The sequence below is a fragment of the Heloderma suspectum genome, chromosome 1, assembly GCF_057233095.1.
Source record: "Heloderma suspectum isolate Gila_16-S chromosome 1, 16-S_ref, whole genome shotgun sequence".
Lineage (NCBI taxonomy): Eukaryota > Metazoa > Chordata > Lepidosauria > Squamata > Helodermatidae > Heloderma > Heloderma suspectum.
Genome location: NC_139458.1, coordinates 285,208,267 through 285,220,605, shown reverse-complemented (window position 1 = coordinate 285,220,605; position 12,339 = coordinate 285,208,267). Strand labels below are relative to the sequence as shown.

The 12,339-nt window shown below is 41.1% G+C and overlaps 1 protein-coding gene across 1 annotated transcript in view; it reads left to right on the top strand.

Moving 5' to 3' along the window:
* CSMD1 (CUB and Sushi multiple domains 1) overlaps positions 1-12,339 on the top strand; it is a 1,446,416-nt gene that overhangs the window by 141,127 nt on the left and 1,292,950 nt on the right. The window contains exon 3 of the mRNA XM_084811779.1: positions 9,551-9,663. Within this exon, the coding sequence (XP_084667905.1) occupies positions 9,551-9,663 (113 nt within the window). The remainder of the gene's footprint in view (positions 1-9,550; positions 9,664-12,339) is intronic.

Below are 12,339 nucleotides of genomic sequence, written 5' to 3'. Positions count from 1 at the left end.
GAACCTCAGGCCTGTGGGCCAAATCCAGCCCCCAGCCCCCACATCCCAGTCTGGCCTTCCAGGGTTCCTCAGAACCCTGCTCCCTTTCCCTTTCTCCAGCTGAGGATAGTTTAGTGGTTTTCTGGCTTTTGCACAGTTTTTCCTGTTCAAAAGGGTTAAAATGTCTTTCCTAAGGCTTAGTCACTGGCAGTAAGAACTTTAAGCTAAATTAAGCTGGTATTTTGGGGGCCATCCCTGTTGCCCTGCTCACCACTGGAATGTGGCCCCTGAGAACTTCTCTGAAATTAGATTCTGCCCTTGGGTAGAATGAGGTTCCCCAGCCCTGCTTTATGATATTCAAGAAATCTTAAATAGGTAATAATCAAAATGACTGAAACTAACATTGAAATCAGGAGCTTTTGAAAGGGAGTAAAGTAATAGTAACCCTAATATGTCTCTCTTCTGAGTAGATTCCTGGGATCTTTAGAAAGGAAGAACTAGAATACCATACAGAATTTCAGATTTTTTAAAAATGCAATCATTCAGTTACGCTAGCTGACCCCACAATTTTAGGTGACAATTTAAATTAAATTTCAAATAAAATGTCTTCTAGCATAGTGAAAGATGGAATTAATAATACCTCACTTATGAATAAATTCACCTCTGTAATAAGGTTAAATAATTGAATAATTATCTTTGTTAAGACAAGAGAGGAGCCTTTCAAATATTTTTTTCAGGGTATACATGGCATAAGATCAAGATTCCTCTTCTTTCTAAACTTTAGTAATGCTGCTGCTTCAGAAAAACAGCAGCAAAAAATGTTTAAAGAAAGGAGAAAAAATAGGTTTAAAAGCAGAAGAAGCCTTTGTCTCTGCTATTGTCTTTGACCACTAAAACTGCAATTCCTCCACCTGAGAAAGCCTTCTGAATTCCTCCAACCCACTTCTGAAAGCATAGAAAATGGCTTAAATCCAACCTCACAAAGGCAGACCTCCGCTCATGCAATGGAAGGGATGTACAGATTTGTGTAAAATCTGTGCTGTCTGTGTTTCATGGATTGTCAGGTGCCTTTTCTTCTGGTGTCCGCTCACAGACGGATTCGAGTTTTTGTTTTGTTTTGCCAAAAAATACATAAATAATTCCATAAGAGGGTTCACAACAATTTACATAATTTACCTTAGTATGTAACATTTAGCATATTGACCCCCATTCCATTAAACTTTTCCCTGCGTATATTTACCAGTCTTAGCAGAAACTTGCATATTTTCATATGAATAAATATGCGTAAATTTTGGGAAAGCAAAAAAAAAAGAAGATCTGGAAGTCCACGGACTCTACATGGCCTAAGGAGGTTGGTTCGTAGCGGATTTCCCAAGTCAGATTCTTAGAAATCCAAGCTCATTTTAGTTTGTCTCAGATGTCTCCAGCATCTATAAATGGGACTTCCTCTTGCCCTCCTGTGCACCCCCTAAATCTGCTCTGAAGGGTCTCCCTACCTTCCAAAGCAGATTTGAGGGAAGGTGCACAGGGGCAGCAGGGGGGAGAGGGGAAAATTGTCCCACCAGTGGCTTCCATTCTTCTGATGGATGGCCAGAGTTGGAATGCAAGCTACAGCTTCTCCAGCTCTGTTGCCTGAAAATGGTGCTGAGAAGATAGGGAGGCACTTTCTGATCAGGTCTAGTTCTTGACTGATCTAAACTGCTGTGTAGGTTAGAGATATCTGTATTGTATCTGATTGTTTTTCCATGCAGGTTTTAAAAAATAATGGGGTGAGTGGGACAACTTAGATAAAGAAAAATTGCACAACAGGAGAGGGTAAACGGACCTCAGTGCTTCAGCTCCAATGCAATTGCCCATCGCCTGCAGGTGGCTTTAACTGCAGATGATCAGTTACAATCTACCATTGCCATATCTAGTTTGGCTCTAACAGAAAGTCCACCTAAACATGAGAAAGACAGCAGTGTGGAATGAAGGAAGCATACTTTATTGTCAAATAATATTTTGTGAGTAGTAAATGAGCAGAGCCTTGGGGTGTTTTTTTTTTAAATACTTTTAATTCTATTTTTTATCTTTTATTCTTTATAAATGAAATAAACAATAGCAACAACCTAATCAATAACTACAATTTCCCAATGATACAATATTCTTAAGTGGACACAGCAATAATGAAAGAGAAAAAGAAAAAAGAAAGAAAAAAAAGAAAAAAAGAAAACAGAAGAAGGAATATGAAGAAAAATACATGAAAAAATATAAAGTCATTTAAAAGGATTAAATTTAAACTCTCTTACACAGAAACTTCAAATCCCACTCTATTTAAAAATTATACCTATAACACTGGCAATATTACAATTCAATACAGCATAAATAATCAACCTTACATTTCAATATCATATCATCAGTCTTACAGCAAGGAACCAGGCCTACAGTTCATTTCCAGTAACCATATATTGCCCTTCAGCTAACATATAATAGTAAAACTTAACAATTTAACCAGCCAAAAATCTTACTAACCAATAATGATAGTAATAATAATAAAAAGGAAGAAAATTTAAAAGGATAAATAATAATAACAAATCACTAATAAAATTTATAATGTTATATAATAATAAAGCTTAAAATCAACCTCACAACAATCACTAATATATTTTGTACTAGATATATAAATGAGTGTGCACATTTCTATACACCCTCAGACAGTAAATTTAAGTACAGTATATTATATCCATTTCAAAAAGAAAGGATTTAAAGAAAAGAGAAAAAAATGAGAGAAGAAGAAGAAAAATCTCTGACCTAACCTGAATCTTCCAGACTAAACATAGCCAGTTAGCAAAAAATATTTGTAGATTCCAGTTCATGGTGCTAGAACAGAAATCTCACATGATTTTCCATTTAGCCACGCCTCCTCCATTTCATGATTCAGGAACTTCTTCATCTGGCCTTCAGAAAAAATGCAAAATGTAGCAGGATATTTTAAGAGATATTGTAAGTTCATTTGTTTTGCCATATTTTTCACCTTGGTGAATTGCCTTATTTTATTAGCAACTTCTTTGGTGTAATCCGGAAATAGCATAACTTTATCTTGTTTCCAAAAAAGGTTTTCACCCCCTCTTGCCAAATGCAGGATATAATTTTTTGTGGAGATTCTTGCAAATTGGACTATAATCGTATAACCAGTCCCTTTGGCATTTGACGCACGGAATGCCTGCTCGATATCAAATGAATAATCAAATGGCACATGGAGTATCTCATGCAGGAGTTTATCTACAAAATTAGACAAATTTATATCAGTAGGTAAATCTTTAATACCAATGGTACATACATTTGTCCTGCACGCAAAAGCCTCCAGTTGAGAAATTCCGAAAGAAAAATTGTTGAAAAAAGCTTGTAACATAGTCTCATTCCCTGCCACCCGATCTTGCAGCTCATTATCCTTCGCTTCCATTTTTTGCCAAGAAGTGTTGATTAAATCCACAGCCCCTTGCAGGGTGGTGATAGAATTTTGGATTGTATCCAACCTCTTAGCCTGTTCAGCAAATTGAAAGGGCAAAGTTTTTATCAGCGCAAGTAACTCCTCTGTATTTTTGCTTCTTGGAGCCTTTGCCAAGGGATGCGTATGTGGGGGGGGGGGTAGGTGGAAATCCTTTTTTTCGCCTTGGTGTAGTCATCCTTCTCTTCAAACAGATCTTGCAGGCCCTCAAATATAGTTGATATTTCTTAATCCATTCCTCAAATATTGTTGGTGTTTCTTAATCCATAAAGTACAATGGAGCACGTCAGCTGTAATTTCTCCTAATTAGATAGGAGGTTCAACACAGCTTTGAGTGATGATTAAGCTCTGGAAGACTAGCCCTGGAGTCTAGCCCCCCTGCTACTATGCAGAGAGAGCTATTCTTCCAAAACTTCATCCAGAGCTGCTCCTGCCTCCCCTTTTTCATTCCAGGGGAGAGATAAAAAGGTTTTTCAACCTTTTAAAAAGCTGTTTGAGATAGCATTGCTTGGAGGCTCCGCGGAAGGCTGCAAGGGCAACTTTGGCTCTGACCAGAAGTATGAGCAGAGTCTTGATTTTTAAAGTAATGTTTGAAACAGAAATGTTGTACATAATACATTAGGGATGTTAGAGAAATCTGCCACAGACACCAATGAGGCCAGATTCTTTAGAATCCAGTCCCCTGGAGCCTGTGGCGGAAAGGAGCACTCCCCCCCGCCACCCTGTGAAATTTTCCCGGGATGGACTCTACCTGGCATTAGCCAGTCTGGTCCATCCACTGCCCCAATCTGGTCTGTGGCTGCGAATGGCTGCCCCCGTCTGTGGCCACCATTTGCCTCCCTGCGTTAGCCGTGACAGGCTACGTAAGTATTTACGTAGCCTATCACGGCAAAGAGCAGGGACGCAAATGGCTGCCGCTGTGCCATTTGTGTCCCTGTGTTAGCCGTGATAGGCTACGTATATATTTACGTAGCCTATCACGAAAAGAGCAGGGATGCAAATGGTGCCATTTGCGTCCCTGCTCTTTGCCGTGATAGGCTACATAAATATATATGTAGCCTATCATGGCTAACGCAGGGACACAAATGTCAGCTGCTACGCCATTTGCGTCCCTGTGTTAGCTGTGGTAGGCTACGTATATATTTACGTATCCTATCACAAAAAGAGCAGGGACGCAAATGGCATAGCAGGAGCCATTTGCGTCCCTGCTCTTTGCCGTGATAGGCTACATAAATATATACGTAGCCTATCACAGCTAACACAGGGACACAAATGGCGCCTGCTACGTCGGATGACATTTGCGGCCGCAGCCTGGCAGCGGATGGAAGTCCAGCTGCGGGCGGGCCCGGCCAGTGGCTCCGCAGACTTGCTGGGGAGCGGAGCCGGCTGGGGAGGATTCCGGGGGGACAGACAGATCACCTCCCCCTCCCAGCGGATGCCCCCACCCGGAACGGGGTAAGTAATCCACCCATCCCTATAATAAATATTTTTGGATTTGGCTAAAGAAACGTATACTTTTTCTTTATTACCTCATTTTACTTAATGGAGGGAGCAATCCTGTGGCTCCTTAGACTGTGTCTAGGGGGCCATAGGATTTTTTGGAGTCCTGGCTCCAATGTTGGAGATAGCACTCTGACCCCAGAGCCAGGAAACCATGCCTCCTGCCCCCTCACATCTGGCACGGAGAGAACCATGCCAGTTGTGTCTACAAGCTTGCATAAGGAGGGAAAGGGAGCGTTCCCATGGGGAGGGAGGGGAGGAGCCTGGGGAAGCAGGGAGACAAGCTATCCCCAGCTGCCCCCAGCCTCTGTCCCGCCCCCTCTCTGAAGCCTCTGCTAGATTGGTGAAAACCCCCGTCTAGCTAAAACGGTGCTTCCCACTCTGCATTTGATACTTTTATGCCTCCGAGTTTGGAGGCTTACGAGTACCAATGGCAGATCTGAGAGGATTGCACCCTAAGTCTACTGTACTAGTCCACTGGTGATTTTACTATTGCTTCAATTTTCAAGATTTAAGTTGTCCTACTCTTATGCCTTATATATGCAGGCAGCTTTTTTGTTAGTGTATTAATAGCTAAACTGTACCATTCTTGGTATATCTTTGCCATTTCACTATGATTTTATTGTTCTTTTCTTTACTACTTTGAGCATTTTTTTCAAAAGATGATATATAAGAAATATGAAACAATCACTTTGCATTTAAAGTGTACACAGTCTGGAACCCAAGTACTTCAGAAAAGAGTAGCATATGTAAGAACAATTTGCACTAAAGAGTATCACCTGAAATCTGATCACGTAGCAAATCAAAGACAAATCAGCAGTCAATTGTCAGTAATACAGGTCCCAATAGGAGACTTCATCCTAGAGCTGGAAATATTTACTGAGGCAATATAAGATCAAGATACAGCCACTAGAGCATTACATAAATATATCCTGAAGTATAACATAGGATGTGTGTATACGAAGTATATCAAACAAATATGAAAGCCTGATGAGATTATAGGACTTTCAATATTAGCCAGCTGCTATCTCATCATAAAGCAGAATCAAGTTACCGAGTTAGGAAAACACTGTGCTGTTTTGAAAAGATGCTGTCATTTAACTGATAATGAATTTTGACGTCTGTTGGGACGTGCCTTTGATCACAGACAAAACAGTTGATCATAATAGGCCTGGAGCCTACGGTAATCGTAGACGTTGCTAGTATAATTAAATCTAAAACTAATATCAGCATTTGAAAATGGAAATAGGAGTGTTTTGTCAAGAATACATAACAGCAGCCCATTTTTATGCCTCAGGCCTTATTTTTATGGCTAGTTCTTATATAACTTTTCTCTACACAGATGTACACTCTTGTAGTACAGTCAGGGCCAGAAATATTGGAACAAGGATCACTGTTTTGGCAGTTGGCCTCTGTATACCACCACATTGAAGTTGAAAGGAAACACACCCAGATGGGAGCGAAGTCAGGACTTCCAGCTGTAATTCAAGGGGTTTGACAAAAATGGGGCACTAACCATTCAGGAAGGACAGCCAGTGGCATGCACCCCCCCCATCATTGGGGGCTCATAAGTAATGGAACGAATGGCTGACAAGCAGCTGCATGGCCAGGTATGGCCTGCTTCCTGGGCACCCCATGACCAATCAAGCACATAAAAGGCCTGGAGGTGGTTCTGAGTGTTACATTTGCATTTGGTAGCTGTTCACTGGAACTCCCAACATGAGATCCAAAGAGGTGTCCATGCGAGGGAAGGAGGCCATCATTAGGCTGAGGAAACAAAATAAACCCATCAGAGAGATCGCAAAAACAGTGGGAGTGGCCAACACAACAGCTTGGAACATCTAAGACAACTAAAGTGGATGACTGCAGAATGCTGCTCATGGTGAAGAGGAACCCTGTCACATCTAGCCAGGAACGCTCTTGAGGAGGTAGGCATGTCATTGTCAACATCTACAGTCAAGAGACGGCTTTATGAATGTAAATACAGAGGCTTCACAACAAGGTGCAAACCACTGGGAACGCTCAAGAACAGAAAGGCCAGATTAGCCTTTGCCAGCAAACACCTAAAAAAGCCTGCCCAGTTCTGGAATAAGATTCTTTGGACTGATGAAACCAAGATTAACTTGTACCAGAATGATGGGAAGAGAAAAGTATGGAGAAGGAAAGGAACAGCTCCTGATCCAAAGCATACCACATCATCTGTCAAACATGGTGGAGGCAGTGTTATGGCATGGGCAAATATGGCTGCCAATGGAGCCGGGTCACTGGTGTTTATTGATGACCTGACTGCTGAGAAAAGCAGCAGGATGAATTCTGAAGTGTATGGGGCTATACTTTCTGCTCAGATTCAGCTGAATGCTGCCAAACTGATAGGACGCCGCTTCATATTGCAGATGGATAATGACCCCAAACATACAGCAAAAGCTACCCAAGAGCTTCTGAAGGCAAAGAAGTGGGATGTTCTTCAATGGCCAAGTCAGTCACCTGATCTCAACCCAATAGAGCATGCTTTTCACTTACTGAAGACAAGACTGAAGGCAGAAAGATGCACAAACAAGCAGCAGCTGAAGGCAGCTGCAGTAAAGGCCTGGCAAAGCATCTCGAGGGAGGAAACGCAGCATTTGGTCATGTCCATGGGTTCCAGACTTCAGGCAGTCATGGACTACAAAGGATTTTCATCCAGGTATTAAAGGCGATCCTTAAGTTTGAAATGATGGTGGTTTGTTCCATTACTTTTGAGCCACCAACGACGGGTGTGTGTGTATGCCACTGGCTGTACTTCCTGAATGGTTAGTGCCCCACTTTTGTCAAGCCCCTTGAATTACAGCTGAAAGTCCTGACTTTGTTGGTTGGATCCAGACTTAGTTTAAATATGAAGCTCACAAATCACTTTCAAGGTGAATATGAAATCTGTAATACATGTAGGATAATGCCAACACATTATATACCTGCTGGGAAAAGAAGGGAAGGAGCTTAAATAGTCCTCCTTAAGTTTGACAGTTAGGATACATTACCTGCAGGCTTTTTCTCAGTTGAGAATGGGAGCTTTTCTACATGAGCCTGTTAATCACTGTATCTACTTTTGGTTTCATTGCAGAATTGAAATCTGAGCTCTACACAAAGAGCTTTCCCTTTCCTGCTTTGCTGCTACATAACCCCTAGGTGGAACTGTGCTGCAGAATAGTGCAAATACATCTAGGGATGTCAGAGAATTCCGCCACGGATCTAGGTGAGGCTGAATGCCAGTGCATTTGGCCCCCTGAAATCTGTGGCGGAATGAAGCCCCCCGCCCCCCTGAAAGGCGCGTGAAACAGGACACTTACCTGGTGCCGTTCACGCTGCTTTGCGAATGGCGGCCGTGTCTGTGGCCGCCATTCACTTCCCTATTTTTGCCATGATAGGCTACGTAAATACTTACGTAGTATTTATGTAATGCAGGGACGCCATTTGCCGTCCCTTTTGCTGTGATAGGCTACGTAAATATTTACATAGCCTATCACGGCAAAAGACAGGGGCGCAAATGGCGTAGCGGCTGCCATTTGTACCCCTGTTTTTTTGCCGTGATAGGCTATGTAAATATTTATGTAGCCTGTCACAGCAAAAAAAAACAGGAATGCAAATGGTGGCCGCTACGCCATTTGCGCCCCTGGTGTTTTTGTTTTTTGTTTTTTGCCGTGATAGGCTATGTAAATATTTACGTAGCCTATCATGGCCAAAAAACAGGAATGCAAATGGCGGCCGCCGTAGCCACCACCACCATTTGCATCCACAGGCTCCACACGGCGCTTGCGAATGCACCCGGCCGGCAGCTCTACGGAGTTGCCATGGAGCGGAGCCGGCCGGGTTAGGATTTCAGGGGGAGGTGCAGAGCGCCTCCTCCACACAACAAATCACCGCGTCGAAAAGGTAAGTGACTTTAGTACATCCTTAAATACACCAGTAGAAACAGCGCTTTCAGAAATAATACCCTGGCTAGATCTACACCTTGTGTCATATCATTATGATCCTATCATGGGCTATATCCCTCTTGTGCATTTATATCTCGTAGGACACACAATGACATTTGTCATAGTATATAGGATAATGTGGAATAAAAAGCAGGAAAGAACACTATAAAAGCAGTATATCAAATGTGTAATATGCCCCAACAGTTATCAGTGCACTTCAATACCACTATAAAGCAGTAGTGTAGATCTAGCCTCTATTTTCCCCATTCTAAAGAACCCTGGGAAATTGCCCTGAAAAAACAGAAGCAAGACTGGAGAATCACAGAGTTGTTTAAAGTATCTGTAAAAAACCGTGACTAAGGAAGTATGAGCACATAATAAATGTCTTCTGTAGAAAAGTTCTGGATCCAAAAGTGTACTATAATGAAGTCTTCAAAATATTTACAAATCTCAATTAAATAACTTTATGTTCTTTTTTCAAACTTAAGATTTTCATCAAAGGAGTAATGTTATACAAGCTGCCAATATAAATGTTTAAATGCTGCTATTTAGTTTTGTTGCTATACTTAATAACAAATACTGTGGCTTCTTTATTTAATTTAATTCATTATTTATATTTGTCCCTTACATGCTTCAGGCTTTCCGGATTTCAGCTGCCATCATCTATAGTGAGCACAGGTTCTATTCTCACTCTCTGTTTCACAACAGACTTCGCTGTGAGTGCCCAAGGATTCAAGGCTATATATGAAGGTAGGATGCTGTATCTTTAATGCTGTAGAAATCAATTGGAAAATCTGTGGTGAAAGCGTTTGAGCATCTATATCTGAACATTTATGTAATTTGGTTTCTGAATCCATGCAGAATGATTTGGATTCAAAAATAAACTTGTAGAATGATACATTGTGAGGGTTGTCTATTTCGGTAATATTTATATGACAGTACACTGTAATAACATGTTAAAATTCTGTTTACAGTGGTTGAATCTCTACTTTTCAAAACCTTGTGTGTTGATTTTGGAATTTTGTTTTATACGATTTTACCTATGATTATATTTGTATAAAACACTTCAAAAAACAGTAGCTTTATTTTATTGCTTTCTCAGTGCTTGAGCTGCAACTTGAACTGCATGGATATGCAATCTAATTCTGGTGTCTTTTTAGGTTCTAGTCACAGGTAGTGTCGATATATTCCGCCTTTAACCAACACAATTTCTATCCTTATCTGATTATTTTCCTTTCACATTCCAATCCTGTCAATCTTATCGAAGATAGCCTGACTTTTTCTTTTCTTCTTCTTCTTTTTTTTGGTATTGGAAATATCATTATAAATCTTTTTGAACCAGCAGGAGTCCTTTCACACCATTTTTTCTCCAACATATTACCCTGTGTGGGGTGTTGAAAGAAGAACTCTCATCCCCATTAATAGACATCCCCATTGGGATGCACACCCATCCCACTGAAATTAATGTTGTGCAGAGGAACCAAATATCTTTGAAAGTAATGCAGTGTACAGGAACTACATCCAGATTTAGTTGTGCATTGAGATGCTCATCCAAATGCACATCCAAATGTGGCTGTAAGGTGCTCTGTACTGCATTACTTTCAGCGGAATACACATCTGGAAATGCATCTGAATGCAAGGCAATTCAAATTGCCCTGGCTGCATCTGTAAAAATATAAAAAATAAAAATCTGGGAACACTGAGAAGCAGTTTTTGGGGAGGTAATTTGCCAATAAATCCCATTCATAAAAAAATAAATAGAAGGACAAAGAGAGAAATCAGGGTTATACCTTTACAGCAAATCCTATTCATTTTTACCCGGAAGTAAACATAATTTTATTCATTGGGCTTGTTCTCAGGTAAGAGTGCATAGGAATGCAGGCTTACGGTGATTCACAATACTTATGGGTGATTCTGTCAATATAGTATATCTCATGGCTACAGATAATGTGTATGGAAAAATCACTTCCCATACTAGCATGTCAAGGAACAGTGTAGTCTAGACCCCTATGGGGCAGCTTTCAGTCATATGACCTCCACTGCCCACTGTCTGAAGTTGTATAGTACAGAAATAGTCTCTAAACCAGGCCTTAGTAATTTATGGAGGTCATAAATGTGAGCCACCTGGGTTCATTAAACAGTTACAGTTCCCCCTCTGCAAACATAGAACCAGTTTGGTCATTAATTAAAGCAGGGTAGCAATTCTGGGCTATTGAATGTTTTGTAGTTGTTTTGTATGTATCAGCATATGCAGTTAAAACTTAGAGCTAAGCTGAATTTCTGTGAGTTTTGATTTTTGTGACAAACTGTGCATATTCAGTGAAGAAGAACCGATTGTCAAACACCGAAACATGTAAGCAATCTGAATGATAATCAAAGTTGTTTCTCAGTTTTTCATCCAAGAGCTGGGCACTAACCCCAAGGTCTGAATTTAAGGCTCTAAGAAGTTGTGCAGTCTCTAGCCCACAAGGTGCAGGTCAGGGAAAGCCTTGAGTCTTGGGACCAAACTGATATGTAATTCCCAGAGCTGGCATTGCCATTAGGCAGCTGCTTTGGATTGTAGAGACTGGGGGTGGAGACTGGCAGCAAAGTATGTGTGCCACATGGCCTGCCCTGCAGTCCCTGAGCTAGTCTGCTTTCCTCAAGTATGGTTGAAGATGCTGTCCCATCACCAGGGTTGAAGTAAGATTCAGCTGCCACTCTGATTGGCTTCTGTATGTTGGATGAAGGAGCCATCTTGTCCTTAACCTCAAGCAGCAGAATGTCCTCAAGCAGCAGAATGATCCTAAGAATTCCTGAATTTTTCTGAGTACACTTGCAAAACATTTTGGCCCACAATGAAGTAAAATGTAGGCAACCTCCCTTTATATACCCTTCATATGCCTCCTTTATTCCACATGATTGCAAACAAGACAATTGGGGTTATTACCAGTCACATGAGCTGGAGGAAAGGTTACAAAGACAGGGCCTATTCACATGTAACAGTGGCAAATCAACCCACAATTTGCCAGGTTGTGTGCTGTGCCCAAAAGTTAATGTAAAAACTAAGGTCCTCTAGGTTAACTTAGGGTTATCTAACCCATGAACAACCCATAGTGTCCAGGTTCACACATGATGAAGCAACCTATGATTGGGCCGATTGGAGGTTAATTATACAAAGCAGAGTCAGCTTGAGCATAGCATGCAACCTGGCAAGTCATGGGTTAATTAAACAATTCAAAGTTAATGTAAGAACTAATTGTAAGTTAACCTTGGGATGTTTAACCCAAAGTTAACCCATAATTTGCCAATGGTATGTGCAAACTGGGTCTATATAAAGGGATTCTTATCTAAGCTTTAGACAGGTAAGGGAGCTTTTGTGAGCTTGGTCAGAACAAGGTCAGGGACTGCAAAGCTCCTTTGATCTCTAGGCTCAGAAGCTTTCAC